The 18,622-nt window shown below is 40.9% G+C and overlaps 1 protein-coding gene across 2 annotated transcripts in view; it reads left to right on the forward strand.

Annotated features, from left to right (window-relative positions):
- Window positions 1-10,064: 10,064 nt before the first annotated feature.
- LOC109926959 (ribosomal protein S6 kinase 2 alpha-like) overlaps window positions 10,065-18,622 on the forward strand; it is a 236,877-nt gene continuing 228,319 nt past the window's right edge. For both annotated transcript variants that reach the window (XM_048613017.1, XM_048613018.1), the window contains exon 1: window positions 10,065-10,381. In XM_048613017.1, coding sequence (XP_048468974.1) covers window positions 10,319-10,381 — 63 coding nt within the window. In that variant the 5' untranslated portion in view covers window positions 10,065-10,318. The remainder of the gene's footprint in view (window positions 10,382-18,622) is intronic.

Consider the following 18,622-nt stretch of genomic DNA (forward strand, 5'->3'; position numbering starts at 1 on the left):
CATTTCATTCTAGTTTGCTGAGATAAACTAAAGGCTGACCATCGCTGCATGAATGATTTCACAATTTTCCATCATCCCAATAAAATCTTCTTAGACGTTCTGAAATTTTCTTAGATTGTCGGCATGTCCTTTTGGAGAGGTAAGATACCATTTGGATATGGTTCCAGAATACCTTCTGAAGAGGTCATTGTTACCTCATCATCATGGCTTGATTGACAACTCTGGTTAAAGGCTCTGAAGAATTCCAGTGTTTGTTTTTTCAAGGGTTGATCCGCTTGAATGTGGTTGTAAAGTATTATGTAGTTGAAGGAGCTAAACGTAGTGTTTTTTTAAATATAAATGAGAACAGTTTTGAAACACAAAGCTGTAAATAGACACTATGATTTCATCTGGATTTAGCTTTGAGATCTACTTACGGTGGCTGCTGGGAGAGTTGGCATTGTAGGTGTAAGGACAAAGGGTAGTGGGCATTGGTTGGCATTGGTGATAAGAAGGGTAATTGGGTGAGTATGGGGTATGGGTTGGCATGAAGAGTATGAGGAGCTGTGTGTGATCTGCAGAGAAACATAGATTGGCAAGGAGGATATAAGGAGCTGTGGGGGTGGGTGGGAGGTTTCCATTCAGCCTGCCTCTGCATGTATGCTAGGGTCACCCCAACCTGATTCCCAATGGATCCGGCCACTCCAAAAGTGTTAACTTCTGGTCTCCTTTCTCTGAAGTTGAGCTTGAATATTCGGGAACTATCTCAATTGCACTCATTACCTGGGAATAAAATCATGATTATTATGAATGTTAGCTCTGATTAGCCGAGGTAGTGCCATGATGAATGCAGCTAGGAATGGTAGTCCCTCAAGTTTTCCTTCAGTTGAAAATGCCCAATGTGTGGACATATGGTGCTGCTTGGCCTGCTGTGTTCATCCAGCCCTGCACCTTGTTGTCTCGGATTCTCCAGCATCTGCAGTTCCTACTATCTCTGTGGACATATTCTGTTTGTAAAGGACTGGGCCCTGCTTATGAATGTATGTAGCTTCTAGCAAGCATAAGTGAACCACACTGCAAGCCCATCTGATAATCTTAAATTAATTATTGAAAGGGATGATGGTGAATAGTTAATACAAAAATTTAAAGAACACATGGAGGAACTACAACATTGCTAATTCCTGACTGGCACAAAAGAAATGGGAAAGGTGGCCCAACCATGGCTAACATGAGAAATTAGGGACAGTATTAGATCCAAAGGAGGGGCTTACAATTTGGCAAGAAAGCAGCAGATCTGAGGATCAGGAGCAGTTTAGATTTCAGCAAAGGAGGGCAAAGGAATTGATTAAGAAGGAGAAAATAGAGTATGAGTGAAATGTTGTGGGGAACATATAAGTTGATTATAAAAGCTTCTTTAAAAATGTGGAGAGAAAGAGACTATTGGAAACAAATGTAGGTTCTTTACTGTCTGAAACAGGGGAAGTTATAACAGGGAACAAAGAAAAGGCTGACCAATTACAAACATATTTTTGGTTCTGTCTTCACAAAGGACAACAAAAATAATATTCTAAAAATGTTGGGGAAAAGGGTCTAGTGAGAGGGAGGAACTGTAGGAAATCAAGGTTAGTAGGGAAATGGTGTTGGGGAAATTGATGGGATTAAAGGCCGATAAATCTCCAAAGCCCAATAATCTACATTCCAGAGTATTCAGGAAGTGGCCCTGGAAATAGTGGATACATTGGTGGTCATCTTTCAAGATTCTATAGACTCAGGACCATTTCCAATAGTTTGCAGGGTAGCTAATGCAACCTCACTATTTAAAAAGGAGGTAGAGAAAAAGTGGGGAATTATAGACGAGTTAGCGTAACATCAGTAGCGAGGGAAATGCTAGTGTACATTGGAAAAGATTTAACAGCAGAACACTTAAAAAAGTCACAGGATCAGACAGAGTCAACATGGACTTACAGAAGGAAAATCATGCTTGACAATGGAATTTTGAGAGTGTAACCAGTAGAATTGATAAGGGAGAACTAGTGGATGTGGTTTACTTGGACTTTCAGAAGATTTTTGATATGGTCCTACAAAGGAGATTAACTTGTTGAGGTGGGAGGAGGGGATAGGTGGGAGGAAGAACAGGTTAGGGAGGCGGGGACGAGCTGGGCTGGTTTTGGGATGCGGTAGGGGGAGGGGAGATTTTGAAGCTTGTGAAATCCAACGCATCATCCTCCGACACTTCCGCCATCTGCAATCCGACTCCATCACCAAAGACATTTTTCCCTCCCCACCCTTATCTGCTTTCTGGAGGGACCACTCTCTCCATGACTCCCTTGTCCGCTCCACACTCCCCTCCAGCCCCACCACACCCAGCACTTTTCCCTGCAACCGCAGGAAGTGCTACACCTGCCCCCACACCTCCTCCCTCACCCCCATCCCAGGCCCCAAGAAGACTTTCCACATCAAGCAGATGTTCATCTGCACATCTGCATCCGCTGTACCCGTTGTGGCCTCCTCTACATCGGGGAAACCAAGCGGAGGCTTGGGGACCGCTTTGCAGAACACCTACGCTTGGTTCACAATAAACAACTGCACCTCCCAGTCGCAAACCATTTCAACTCCCCCTTCCATTCCTCAGATGACATGTCCATCCTGGGCCTCCTGCAGTGCCACAACGATGCCACCCGAAGGTTGCAGGAACAGCAACTCATATTCTGCTTGGGAACCCTGCAGCCCAATGGTATCAATGTGGATTTCACAAGCTTCAAAATCTCCCCTCCCCCCACCGCATCCCAAAACCAGCCCAGCTCGTCCCCGCCTCCCTAACCTGTCCTTCCTCCCTATTCCCTCCTCCCACCTCAAGCTGCACCCCATCTCCTACCGACTAACCTCATCCCGCCCCCTTGACCTGTCCGTCCTCCCTGGACTGACCTATCTCCTCCCTACCTCCCCACCTACACTCACCTTTACTGGCTCCATCCCCGCCTCTTCGACCTGTCTGTTTCCTCTCCACCTATCCTCTCCTCTATCCATCTTCTATCCGCCTCCCCCTCTCTCCCTATTTATTTCAGAAGCCCCTTCCCCTCCCCCATTTCTGAAGAAGGGTCTAGGCCCGAAATGTCAGCCTTCCTGCTCCTATGATGCTGCTTGGCCTGCTGTGTTCATCCAGCTCTGCACCTTGTTGTCTCAGATTCTCCAGCATCTGCAGTTCCTACTATCTGTGATACAGTAAGAATAAACAAGTCTTTTTCCAAGAGGGGGGCAGTAACTAGTGGGGTACTGCAGAGATCAATGTTCGAACTCCAGCTATTCACAATATATATTAATGATTTAGATGATGGAAATAAATGTAATATCTCCAGGTTAACAAATTACACAAAGCTGGGTGGGTGGAGGGGTGAACTGGGAGGAGCGTGCAGAATTCCCACTTGTGATTTGGACAAGCTGAATGAGCAAGCAAATGTGAGGCAGATGAAGTGTAACATGAATAAACGTGGAGTTATCCAATTTGGTTGCAAAAACAGGAAGGCAGATTATTATCTGAATGACAATAGATTGGAAAGGAAGAGCTGCAATGAGACCTAGCTGTCCTGGTACACCAGTCACTGAAAATAAGTATGCAGGCGTTGCAGGTGATGAAGAAAGCAAATGGTACGTTGGCCTTCAAAGCAAAAGGATTCGATTACAGGAGCAGGCATGTCTCGTCTCAATTGTAATGGTTGGTTGATGCCAAAACATTGAATGTTTTCGAGATGGAGTTAGATGTAGTTCTTAGAGCTAAAGGAAGAAATGGGAATGTGACACTGATTGGATAAACAGCCATGATCACATTGAATTAAGGAGCAGGCTTAAAGGATTGAATAGCCACACCTGTTGTTTTCTACATTTCCATGCAAATTTTCAACAGCATGTCATTTTTTGCAGCAATATTCAAGTTCTGAACTGTCAAGTTACTATTTATACTAAAATCCTGCATCAGGGCAGGATCTCCTACTGGATGCTGGAAATTGTCTAATGGGAAGGAGTAGTTGCTTATCATCAAGAGCTTCAGAGGGGTCATATCTTGAAGCATAATACGTCCCATAATTGCTTTGCTTTAAGAACTTGGAGAAATCAATGGAGACGATTGGAATAATTTAGTGTGGAAGTGACAGAGCCACAATTGAGGGTTTCAGTAGCAACTCAGCTAACTGTGGGCATGTTCCAGAATTGGAAGTAGATTGTTTTGTGATGGAGAGTGTATTTGGACAGATCTGATTTGGGTTCATTCAGGGTGTTGAGATAGCAAACTGTCTAGCTGAGTTTGAGCTTGTGGTGGAAATGAGGATGGAATCAGTAGCCATGATACAAAGTTTTTGGTGGGAGCTGAAGGTGAAGATGATAAAGATGCTGCCTTCCTTCTTGCTAATATTTAACTACAGGAAAAATAGTTGCTTATTTCATACTGGATGCTTATCAAGCAGACTAACAAACAGCGTAATTGGAATGGTTGAGAGAGATTTGGAAGTGAGAGAGTTGGCCAACATCAGCGTGCAAATGAAAGTTGATGAGCTGACATGCAGAATCAAAACAGGACAAGGCCACAGTTAGATCCCTCAAGCACTCAAGAGATAATGGTGTGGGGTAATAATGAGTAAACACTGCTGATGTTCTGGGTACAATCAAATAGTCAAATAGGAAGCCAAGTACAAAGTAAATATGGCATACATTTTACCCTTATGATGAGTTTTTCTGCTTATTGTAGTGAGGGATGTGATGGGGAAATGGAATAATGTTCAAAATGTCAAATGCATTTTCCATTTTCCCTCTTTGTTACAGATAGCAGGTTGTCAAGGTAACTAGAGAACGAGGAAGGGAAGAAAGAATGAACCTGAAGAGGTATTTTCACCTGCAGCAAAATAGCATTTCAGCAATTACAAACACTTATGGATTTCTCAAAGGTTTCATTATGTACACTGTACATATGACTGGCTAATGGAGTTGCAAAGGAGACTAAGTGCAGTCTGATGAACAGATAATAAATGAATAAAATTAAACGAAGACAGCTGATTTTAATTTGTGACAGTCCTGTTTTTCACCTCTTTCACCCAAGACTACTCTTACAACTGCTTCATATTAGCCTGAAATAAATCATTCCCTAATATGGCAAATAATTTTTTCAATCTCTTGAAGTTGCTCATAATTTGAAAACTGTTAATAAGGATTTTTAAAGATCTTTGCTCATAATCCTTATGCTACTCTTTAATGCAGTGTAGACAATGTACATCAGAGCCAGATACTCCATTTGAGATTTGCATGCCAAGGCATGTAGAAATAAATAAACTGTTTTCTTAACATTAGATATGTGTTAGAGGACATCTAATAGTTATTTGTTCAGCATTATTCTTTTATCTTTCAGCGTTGAAATCTCACTGCTTACTATAACTTTAGAGGGACATTGTTATATCACTGGCAGTAAGCCTAGAGGAAAAAAGCAGTTACAAAGTGCTAATGGTTCATAGAATTTTTTTCCTGGTCAGCAGTCTGAAGTAGGTAGACTAGCATGCATTAGATCATTCAAGTTCAAATTGTAAGCTGTTCAAATGTCCTGCAGCCTCTTACAATCGAAAAATGATATAATGATTTTTGATGTTTTTAAAATTACAGATATCAATATACAATCACTTATTTAATTTTGTAAAATTAGTACATTAATACCAAAAACAAAAATTTCTGCATTATTTTTGGAATATTTTGTATTAGACATGATGATAATCATTATAAATAAATAACAGGCATTCATCACATTGTATGTTTCACTTGATCAATATATGACCATAGCATAGACTACTAAGAGACACAAACAGCTCCCTCTGTTTAGTATTGTTTTAAATGTCATTAATTGAATGATGTACTAAGGGAGCAATATTCAGAATAGTACAGGCAAGGCACTGAACTGGTTTGTTACATTTTTAATGGATTTGTGTGTTCATTGTGGCCAAGAATTGCTGGAGAATGGAACAAATATTTGAAGAGAAGGGGACATAAACTGAGTGACCCAAATTTAAAATTAATGGACAAGCTTATATAGTCAGAACCATTTTGGCTTAACTCCAAGTGGTAAGCATTTCTGTTTATACAAGAGACTGGATGCCTTAGCACCAGCGGCAACACAAGAACAACTATGAGGCAAATGCTCAAAATTCACAGTTGCTGGGAATATGTACTGTGTCAGGACAGCATTACTAGTATGACTGGGAAGGCTGACTTCAGAACCAGAAACATTTGGCAGCCAGCAGCATTCTCCAGTATAGTAAAATGCTGTCTGCCATAGGCTGCAATGTATATATTGTTGCAGCAGTTGTCCTTCCTATGGTGCAGTGAGGAAATTGCCTCAAGGTGGTTCTCTGTCTGTCGAACTACTGATGAAGTCAGCAATTCCTTCAGCTGGAATGCTGCAAGATACATGCAGCACAAACTGCAGTGACATTAGTCACAATGTATGTCAGCTTTTCTTATAGGCACACTGCATGGTTCTTTCTCACCAATACCAGAATGTTGGTAAAGTATGACTTTTTTGTTTTTTCTTTTTCATTAGAAATAACAAAAACATTAGGTTTTATTTATTAAGTTTTATTGTCACGTGTACTCAAGTACAGGGATGCAGGAGCACAGTGAAAATTTTACAATGTCACCATTCATGAAGCCATCTTAGGTTTCAAGCTACCTAGGTACAAAATCTTATGAAAAAAGTAGAAAAATAAAGAAATGTTAAAAGTTGAACATTGCAGTTCTTGTCAGCATAAAGCAGTAAATAAGAAATAAAGTTAAAAATTCCAAATTACAGTCCTTCATTAACCATGAACCTGCAGTTGCTCCGCGCTGGGCTTTTCTCACGTGGGCTCAAACTCTCTCCCGCGCTGGGCTTGACCTCTTGATCCCTGCACCTCCGTTCTGCATTCTCACTGCCAATCACCATCTAACATGTTAATATATTAAAATATCAAATAATATGCTCTTCTATATCTTTATGTTAATAAGACAAAATATCAATCTCTTGAAAGTTGCTAAGTAATTGATCAGTAACCTGAAAAACTGTAAATAAGGACTTTTATAGATCTTTGTTTGCAATCCCTGTGCTACTCTTTAATGCAGTATACACAGAAATCAAAATCAAATGCTTCATTCCAGCAGTATATGCCAAGGCATGTAGAAAGAAATAAACTTTTCTAAACATTAGACATGTTATATTAACACTGGAGAAGCTAGAATTGGTCTCCCACTTCCATTCCTGATGGTATTACCTCCATGTTCATATTAGCCAATATTGTAGATAGTTATACCTTCGGGTCCTCTATTCTCTAAATCTGCTGTCATCACCCCTCTCCTTGACATTACCATGAAGGATTCTCCTCTTAACCTCTCCTCTTGCTCAAGGTGTAGTGATCCTCAAACCACTGCCAGTTGTCTTCCTCTAATGAGAGAGCAGTCCTATGGTCTGGTATGACTATGGTGACTTTACAGAGTAATAGAGGTGTACAGCATGGAAACAGGCCCTTCAGCCCAACTTGTCCATGCCCACCAGGTTTCCTAAACCAAATTAGTCTCTTTTTACTTTGAAAGATTACACCTTGATCCTTCTTCCTTTGCAACTGACCATGTCTTCTTTGATCTTCTGTTTCTTTCCAAAGTTCTTAAGAAGTGTTGTGGTCTCCCAAAATTTATTCTAAACTTTTTCACAGCTCGTGTTTGAATCCTTGCAATAAGGGCTCTGCAACACAGCAGTACCTAACAGATCTTATCAAAATCATAAATGACATCCTACATGATTGCAATAAAGGTATGATGTCCCTTCTCATCCTATGTGCAGCCTTTTACATGATTGATCACACGCATCCTCCTCGACTGGGATTGGGCTCTTATGGCACAGTCATAGTATCCCTACTTCTGATCCAGGAGGCCTAGGTTTAAGACCCATCTGCTCCAAAGGTGTGTAACAACATTTCTGCACAGATTGGTTAGAAAATATCTATCACTGCTTCTACCTGGGTCCATTCTTATCTAACTGTAGCCATTAGCAATAGGTTCTCTTCCTCATTCTCTCAGATATCTCTGGCATTTTCCACAAATCTAAACTTGTCTCCCATTTGTCTTGCATCTACATGCTGTCATTATCCAAAATCAGCGTTGGTTTTAAAAGTAGATTCCCACTCTATCTCATTACCAACTATCTTGACTTTTCCATGACTGTTGAATTACCCGTTTATCATAGAATCCCTTCGGCGCAACAAGTCCACACTGACCCAGAAAGCATCCTACCTAGACCCATCCCCCTATATCCCACCTAATCTACACATCCCTGAACACTACGGGCAATTTAGCACAGCCAATCCATTTAGTCTGCACATCTTTGGACTGTGGAAGGAAACCAAACCCGGGTCCCTGGTGCTGTGAGGCAGCAGTGCTAACCACTGAGCTACCCCTAGCACACAGTACTGGACGAGCAGAAATGTTCTCCAATCAAATATTAGATAGGTTTAAACTATTGTTTTTGGTTCCAGCTCCAATTCTGTTTCCTAACTACTATTTCCACTACCACTAATTCTGTCCCTCTTGCTAACAATTTTCTGAGAATCGGGCAGTCTGTTGCTTACCTTGGTGTCACGTTCAATCCTGAGATGTACTTCTGACCTCATTCCTATGATCTCTAAAACTGTTTAATTCTAATTCCGTGACATTACCCAAGTTTGTCCCTACCTTAGCTGATCTGCTTCTGAAACTCTCATTCATAAGAACATAAGAACTAGGAGCAGGAGTAGGCCATCTGGCCCCTCGAGCCTGCCCCGCCATTTAATAAGATCTTGGCTGATCTTCTTGAGACTCAGCTCCGCTTACCCGCCCACTCACCATAACCCTTAATTCCTTTACTGTTCAAAAATTTATCCAGCCTTGCCTTAAAAACATTCAGCGAGGTAGCTTCAACCACTTCACTGGGCAGGGAATTCCACAGATTCACAACCCTTTGGGTGAAGAAGTTCCTCCTGATCTCAGTCCTACATCTGCTTCCCTTTATGTTGAGGCGATGCCCTCTAGTCCTAGTTTCACCTGCTAGCGGAAACAACCTCCCTGCCTCCAACTTATCTATTTCCTTCATAATCTTATACGTTTCTATAGGATCTCCCCTCATTTTTCTGAATTCCAATGAGTATAATCCCAGTCTACTCAGTCTCTCCTCATAATCCAACCCTCTCAACTCTGGAATCAACCGAGTGAATCTCCTCTGCACCCCCTCCAGTGCTAGTATATCTCTTCTCAAGTAAGGAGATCAAAATTGCACACAGTACTCCAGGTGTGGCCTCATATCTATTTACTTCTAGATTCAAGTCTTCCATTGCACTCCATACTACCCTCCCACATTCTGCCGTCTATAAAGTTGAGGACATATATAGTTTTATAATACACTTGTGCACTTAATTACATTAGATGCATTATATACACATAAGCTATTGTTGTTACTGTTCTTAAAGTGGAGAAGGGGAAATCGAATAGAGCTATTCATTAACATTAGCCATTTTAGAGGAGCAAGTACAGAAAAAAAAAACTTCCTTAGGCAGAGAGGAAAGAACCAGAGGTCATAGATTTCAAATAACTGGCCACTAAGCCAGAGAGAAAATGAGGATACATTTCTTCCGGTTAAAATTTGAAACACACCACTTCGAAAAAATATTCCACATATAAAACAATTGGACGCGAAGAAAGACCGGGCGAATACTTCACATAAGTGTAACAGCACAGGAAAAGGCCATTTGGCCCATCATGCACTTGCTCCCGAAATGAACATCAGTGGCGACTGCCAATTTTCTGGTTCCCACCCATATCCTGTGCGGGACTAATTGAGACTGTCCTTCGTAGAATCCGTACAAATATGACGCGCCCGTTGGTGTCCTTCTGAGGTGTAACACTTTACGGTGGCACCCATCGACATTGCCTGACCCTTTTTGAAATTGCCATTAGAACCTCGTCCATGCCCCGCCATTTCGTGCCATGCCACAGCCACACGTATGGACGTCGCCCGACGTGATGACGTAAACGCGTGAGGGTGGTGAGTGGCAGGCGCGAGAGAGCTCGAGCTGAGCAGCAGTTAACGATCGGAACCCGCGCGAAGGGAAAGGAAAAGAGGGAGAGAAAAGTGGGGTCTTGGTATCACTTCACCCAGCGGTATAAAGTAATCAGAAAGGAGCCAGTACTGTGTGCAGTTATCTCTCACCTACCTGGGCAGAGCTCAGCGACAGCGGGCAACTCTCTCCGGAAACATCCGCACTGACAGGGCTTTGCCTCTTGTCCCGTTTCCTCAGTCGGTTGCAGGATGCCGTTGGCACAGTTAGCTGGTCCTTGGCCCAAAGTGGACCTGGTTCACCTAGAGACCGAGGTAAATATTTCCAACAAGTCATAACCAGACTAGCGGGAGTATAAACTCAGCTGAGAGGGAAATGTCATTCACAAGGGAAAGCGATGCTGTTAAACCAGCTCTTGCTGTTTGGGATATAGTGAGCTGACTTGAGAAGCTCCAGCGCTTGGGGAAATTCCTCAGAAGTTGAAAGGTCCAAGGTGGGCTTCTCCGATCGCTCATACTTTCCAATGGAGGGCGGGGGAGTGTACTAAAATCATTGTCAAATGTAGCAAAATTGCTGTTTGGGGCGCCGTTGAAATTTATCGAAACAGTATCTGCAGAGGATCGAGGCGGCAGGATAACAATTCAGTTACCTTAGGCATTGCAAATGTTGGTTATGTTGCCACATTGTGGTTGCAATTTTGACTATTTTTTGGGGGAAAAAATATCAGTGCTTGGCAGTTGCGTGCTTTGTGTCACCGCGACTTCTTTGTTCAGTGATTGCGTGTGGTATCTAACCTCCGACTTAGGATTCTGCTAACTTCAAAAATATTAACTAATGCAAAAATGAGCGCATACCTTTATATCTTTACGGATATTTTTTTGCCAAAATTGTCTTTTATTTAGAAAATAGTGAAATGAATTATGCCGCATATTGCAGCAGCTGCTGATGAAAGTGACTCGAAAAGGAGTATGGCCCTAATGATATTATGAACACTTTATTTAACGCATGTATGACCTTGCACCCGCAGCTACCAAATGGATTCGCCTTCCATAATTTTCCCTTTCTAACCACAGTAATGATTTGCCACATGCTTCGTGGAGACATAACGCAGAATGAAAACCTGAGATTGGGAGAGCGGTGAAAAGGAATTGTGTATACAGTGGGCAAGAAAGGAACAGAGTTGCATCTAGAGCGGAACTGCTAGATAATGTGCTAGTATGATTTTATTGCATCCTTCTGTACTTGAGAAACAGGGTTTAAAAGATGAACAACGGGATATTGAAAGAAAGTAGAAAGAAACACATTGAAATTGAAGCAACATTTCCTGAGGGAGGAAATTGGATCTGGGGCAGTACTATTGTAAAAGCTACTGATGGATAAAACATTACGGTTCACTTATAAATCAAAATCGGGCTGACACGGAGCAAAATTAAGGTTTTATGGCTTGCTAATCTATTACTTCATTAACATTTTATTAAGAAAAAAGACCAAGTATTAAAACTGATAACAACATTTGACAGTTGAACATGCATATTAACAACATGCTCCAGAAATATAATTCTTGAAAAACAACTGTTTGTTTAAAATAGTTTAATTGGAAATCAGTGGGGGAGAAGGTCATCTGCAATTCCATTGGAGATCTAATCCATCAAATTCTCTAGAATTTGTTACAATAAATAGTTCTTGTTTTGGTATCTATTGATCTCAGGCACCTACTATTTTGGATAAGCTCTTGACTCAAGAGTGTGAACTATCCAGTTGAAATGTTCAGGTACAAATTAAGATTGCATAACTGCAAAACAACGTTCCACCTGATAAGTCTTTGATTCTCCTCAAAAACACAATCTTTGAACTTAGAGTTCTTGCACTTTACCATGCCAACGCAAGATTGCTGCAGGCCATCATCAGCAGCAGAATTGTACTCAAACACAACTGCAACCTTGTAATTTGGGAAATCCTCCACTTTACCATTTCCATCAAGCCAGGGGATCAACCCTAGTTCAATGAAGAATGCAGGAGGATGTGCAAGGAGCAGCGGCAGATGTACCTAAAAATGGGATGTCAATCTGGTGAAGCTACACAACAGGACTATTTGGAGCCAAAGTGAAAATAATATTCAGAGTTAAGCAATCCAACCAATGGATCCGATCTAACCTTTGCAATTCTGCCACATCCAGTCATGAGTGGCACTGGGCATTTAAACACCTCACTGAAGGAGGAGCTCCAAAACTATCCCCATTGTCAAATGATGAAGGAGCCTAGCATGTCAGTACAAAAGATAACGCTGAAGCATTTGCAACAGTGCTCAGTCAAAAGTGCCAGGTACTATATCAAGAAACTGTCGAAGGCCCTGCACACTGCATAGGCCCTGCCAATGTTCTGGCAATAGTACTGAAGCTATGTGCTGCAGAATTTGCTGTGCACCAAGACAAATGGTTCTAGGACAGCTGCAACACTGGCATCTACCTGACAATGTGGAAAATTGTTCAGGTCCATTCTGTACATACAAAGCAGGGTAAATCCAATTAAATTGGTTATGTTCTCATCATTCTTCTCTTGATTATCAGTAAAATGATGAAAAGGGTCATTATAGTGTTATCAGGTTGCACTTCCTTAGCAAGAACCTGCTGTCTACCCTCAGCTTGGGTTCCACCAGGGCCACTCAGCTCCTGACTTCACAACAGCCTTCGGTTAACAAAGACATCAAAGCTGCATTTGACCAAATGTGGCATCAAGGACCCCTAGCAAAACTGATGTCAGTGGGAATCAGGGAGAATCATACCTGAGGCAAAGGAAGATTGTCGGAGGCCAGTCATCTTTGTTCCAGGATATCTTTTTGGGAATTCTGAGGGTAATGTCTGAGGCCTAATTGTCTTCAGCTGCTTCATCGATGACATCTTCATTATAAGATCAGATGTGGGAAGCTCCCTCAGAGAATGAAGCAGTCCACATTCAAATGCAGCAGGATCTGGACAATATCCAAGTTTGAACTGACAAGTGACAAGTGAAATTCACATCGAACAAGTGCCAGGGAATGACCAGATCTAGCAAGAGTGAGCTTAACCTTCAGCCCATGACATTCAATGTCATTTCCATCACTGAAACTCCCATGGAGGTCACCATTATCCGGAAATTGAACTGGCATAGCCAAATAAATACAGTGGCTACAAGTCCAGGTCAGAAGTTAGGAATCTGCAGTGAGTAACTCACCTTCTGACTCCCCAAAATCTGTCCACCATACATAAGACACAAGTTAGGAGTCTGACTGGATTACTTTCAAGTTCTTGAATGAGTTCAGCTCCAATACTTTAGAAGCTAGACACCATCCAGAACCCAGCAGCCCAATTAAACCACATCTAGAAACATTCACTCCTTCAATCACCAATGCTCCATGACGGCAGTGTGCCCATCTACAAAGTACACTGTATAAATTCACAAGTGTTTCATGGACAGTACCCTCCAAACCCCTGGCTATGAACATCTAGAAGGGCAAGGCAGCAGATACATGGGCTGACTACCATCTGCAAGTTCTTCTCCAAGCCAGTCTCAATCCTGACTTCGGACTACATCACAGTTCCTTCACTGCTGGGCGTTCACTCCTGGAACACCCCCATTCCCAACATCATTGTGGATCTACAGACAGCAAGTTATCTGCAGCAGTTCAAGAAGACCATTACTTCCTTGAGTCCGACTCAGGAATTGACAATGCATGTTAGCTGAGCCAGTAATGCCCATATCCCAAAAATGGAAAAAAAATCCAATTTCCTTTTCCTTTTAAATTCCTTGAATGTGTTGTCACTTCCCAAACCTGCAAGTATATTTTCCGGAACTTCATGTTTGAATCCACCCAGCAAAGCTACCACCCCGACATGGTAACAAAACTGTTCTTATTAAAGGTGTCATCTTTGGCAACCTGTCATAAAAATATCCTCTATCTTTTTTCTGTGAGCTGCCTGAAGCCTTTGGCATTGTTGATTACATGAATCTTGAACATCAATGCACTGCTGAGAAGCTCAGTGGAACTGCTGTCTTCTGGTTCATTCTTATCTATCTAGTTGTAGACAGATTATCACTTACAATAGCTTTCCTTTTCACTAATATGCAGTTACCTTTGTATCTGAAGGATACTTCAAATCTATATTCTGCCCTTTGGGCAACATTGTTCAAAAATAGAACATTAGTTTCCATGTGATCATTAACAATATGCAGCTCACTACCGTCTCCCTAAATTGTTACATTACTTGTCCAGATTCTAGTGCTAGTTGAGCAGAAATGTCCTCCGATTAAACAATAGGAGGACTAAAACCATTGTCTTTGGTCCTTGCTACAAACTCTATTTCCTTTTTACTGGTTCCATTCCTCTTTCTGGTAGATGTTTGAGATGAACATACTGTGCACAACTTTGTTCCCATAATTGACCACAAGATGAGTTGCCAACCATGCACCCACACCATTCACAAGACAGACTATTTCCACTGTTACAAAATTAATGGACCAAAATTAATTGCCTAACCCTAGCTACCTCTAAGTAGTTAGTGGTGAGCTGTCTTCACGAACTGCAGCAATCCATTTGGTGCATATATTACCACAATGCTGTTAGGGCAGGTATTCCAAGATTTTGACCTAGCAACCCTGAAGGAATGACAATATATTTTGAAGTTAGAATGTTGGTCTTTTTGATGTTGATTGAGGGATAAATATTAGTCAGAAACACCATGGGTATTTTACATTCACCCAAACACGCAGATGGGACATTAGAATAATATCACATCTGAAGGATGGCACATCTGACAGTGCAATAGTCCAATCGTCCTGCAGATGTGTCAATCTTGATTGTTGTATCAAGTCCTGGGTTGTGACCTGGACTTTGTGATTCAGAGCGAAGTGTTCTGAAAACATAGTGGTATAGTATACAGATTATGCTTAAAAATTAGCCATTAAGCCACATCAATCTGGAACTGGTGTCTTTAGAATCAGAGAGGTTTGAAAATGAGGAGAATTTTAAAATTGAGACTTGGTTTAGCTGTGAGCCACTGCATGTCATGAAGATATGACTGGCAGAGTCTGAGATAAATATTCTGCAGGTTGAAAGATAGAATGTTGACTAGGATTGCATTGGTATAGTCAAGTCTAGAGATTACAAAGGGATGGATAAGGGTTTTAACAACAGTTGAATTAAAGCAGAATGATGGCTTGGATATGAGCTTGGATGCCAAATATGGGTTCAAATATGTCATCAAAATTGTGAACATTATGGTTTAGTTTGTTTCTAGAAAGTGGGCTGGAATGGGTGGCTAGGAATTTGAATTTATGCTGAGATTGAAAGTTTCATTCTTCTTATTTAGTTGGAGGTTCTGGCATCTTTTGAGACTGTTAGTTTTTCAATGAAAGAAATCCCCACAGCTCTGACAGATCAAAAATCAGTGGGCAAGATTTCACTTTCTTTAAACCTTTTACTGTAACAAATCAACTAAAATCAACATAATTGAAATATGACTTAACAGGTAATGATATTTTGAATAAGAAGTTAAATTTCACTTTAAATAGTTGATAGATCAAAGATATAGTTAATTTCAAGCACTTGCATCATATCCTGCGCAAATGCAGCATCACTTTCAACCCCAGTCTTTCCAACTTGACCCCTTGCACATAGGATCCCTCAGTAGTTCTTCATGATTTTGGTTCTACAGTGGTTTCTGCTGATAGCCCTATCTAAGATTCCAGCATAGAATTAATACTGATCATTCAGATTTCTATAAATCCTTTTTTGTTTGGATTATGACTGTTCTGATGGCATAGCTTTCCAGAATGCCTTTTAAACTGACCAATCAATTCACTGGTTCACAGTCTGGTCCTCTGAGACAAGTACCCAACTTGTCAGCATGCCTAAGTAATTCAAACCACTTTTACAATTCAGCCCCTTTCAGCTCAGTTGCACGTTGCTTCACCAAGACTGGAGATGTATTTTCTTCTTGCTGCCAAACAGTTTATATGAATTCTGTGCTCTGAACTGCCTGCTCAAGACCAGTTGCCATAGCTTTCATCTCCATAGAAATGTCAGTGTTTAACTCCTTAGACCCTCATTTCCTCAACTGGGAATCCAATCATTCCCCTTTCTAGAACTATACATTTTCACACTCTCTTCCCTAAGCACATATTTCTAATTGACTTGTACCTCTGGAGTAGGTGTGATTGGAACCCAGGACTCCTGACTCAGAGTTAGGGATATTACCACTGCACCACAAGATCCGTTTCTATTAGCATATATTTGCAATAATGGGAGAATTCATAAACCAGTGAGAATCTGAGAGATTCTGATGTGATTTTTCCTGATTGAAATCATTTTTAGTCCTGTAGAGCAAGATAATTTTAAGGAATATGATGTAAAGGTGTTTGATTTATTTATATTTTAATATCATTTACTTTAGAGTTTGGATTTGGGCTAGTAGATGTGGGTTTTAGTTTGGTTGTTTGGAAGGGTTAATGATCAACTTGCAAGTTAACCACCTTAATCCTGTGTCTCCATAGATGCTGCCAGACCTACTGAGTTTCTCCAGCGTTTTGTTTTTATTCCATATTTCCAGCATCTGCAGTATTTGGCAAATAACAGAGAGAGTGCGTTTTTGACGTGTAATGGGTTTTTGTTTTCATTGATTGATATAGAGTTGTACATTAAGCTTTCGAATTTGGAAGGCCAGAAATTGTATCTTTTTTATTAGAGGAAACACCCATAGATTTGGAAAAGCTTTGGGTTTCAGTTTGGCAGTTTTTCAGAAGTCTTGATTGAAGGTGAATATGTAACACAATTGAGCTTGAGAAAGGGCAATAGGTTAGAACTATTGAGACATAGCCCACCTTGTTTTATACCCACCTTTTTTTATATTCATTCACGGGATGAGGGAGTCACTGGCTAAAGCAGCATTTATCATGCATCCCAGAAGGCAGTTAGGAATCAACCAGATTGCTGTGGATCTGGAGTAACGTGTAAGCCAGACCAGGAGACGATAGTAGTTTCCTTCCCAAAAGGACATTAGTGAACCAGATGGGTTTTCCTGACAATTGACAATGGGTTCACAGTCATGCTGAGACTCTTAATTCCAGATTTTTAATCTAATTTAAAATCCTACTTGACATGGTGGTATTTGAACCTGGGTTCCCCAGAACATTCTCTGGATCTCTGCATTAACAGTCCAACAATTAAACCACCAAGCCATCACCTCCCCTCACCTCAATGTAAGGAGTTTAGTTTACAAGTTCCATAACAGATATGCTTGGTTAAAACCCTAAAGGGCTGATCTGAAGCTGAGAAAGTCTAAACTCCGTTATGTGAAGACTCAAGGAATATGCTATCTGATTCTAATTTCCTGGGAATTGAGGTTACGGTTGAATTTAACGAAATATGACAGAGAGAGGAATTTTCTGTCTGGTGTGAGTGTTGTAAAGAGGTTTCTTTTGGAATTCATGAAATTGTATTTTACAGTGTATTTTGAAATTCTGGTCTTTCAAATTGGCATGGAAGGGTGATGGCCTGAAGGCGGGCTGGGACCTGTACTTTTAGCTGCTGAACAATAGGATTCATTGTCTGAAACCTTTCAGTACTGAAAGGGCTGGTTGTAAGTAGGCTGCCACATCAAGATGAGGACAGGTTGGTGCTCATCGAGAGGATAACAGTTTCATTTGACTGGACACTGATTAGTCTTGTCTCTTTCATGATATATTCCACTGAAGAGATGCTCTGACAATGAAATACCTCAGGATAGTGAAGTTGCACCATTGAAGAAGAGCTGAAAGGTATCATCAGACAGCTACAGGAGTGGCATAATAGCATCTTGATGTTATTGTGCCATGTTCTCAAGTTTAGGACAAAAAAAGGAATAAATCACCAGGAGGACTGCAGAGCATAAATTAATTTCTTCAAGAAACTTAAGGGCTGTGAATAATCTTCAGAGGTTGCAGCCTGCACTGGAAGATTTAAGGTTCAGATTGGTGACACCACTCCTGTAGTTACTGCAAAGCATTCTGGATGGAAAGACAATATGCAGAAAATTTAACATTGACTTTCTGAAAGTCTTTGTCTCGGACATGAGAAAAGAATTGAAAAACTTTCAGGGTTGTCCTATATAAGACAAACTCAAAGTATGGCTGAAGACCACTTTGCACCTGTAAAGTATGCTGTTCTTTAGTCTTGTACAGTCTTATCAGATTCACTTTGTTTGTTGAATGAAAGCTGATTGTGATCACCTTGTACCACTGAAAATACTGTACATACATCATGTTTTCAATAGCCACACACAGTGTTTTTTTATGAACACTTTAAGTCACATGAACTAGCATAATCATAGGAGGAAGTGACAATTATCATCTCCTTCTAAGGTCAGCAATATTCACTTGACTAGGAGGTGTGCAATTTCCATGTCTTCTTTTTCTTCTTAGTCAATCTGCTGGACTCTGTTTTGTTCTGAAGGTGATCTCTCTCACTTACTTTTAAGAGGTGATCTTGAGTTGTCAAATTACTGGAAATGGCCGCAGTGAAAACATTGAACACCCCATGCTGG

This window comes from Rhincodon typus, chromosome 27 (assembly GCF_021869965.1).
Source record: "Rhincodon typus isolate 14 chromosome 27, sRhiTyp1.1, whole genome shotgun sequence".
Classification (NCBI taxonomy): domain Eukaryota; kingdom Metazoa; phylum Chordata; class Chondrichthyes; order Orectolobiformes; family Rhincodontidae; genus Rhincodon; species Rhincodon typus.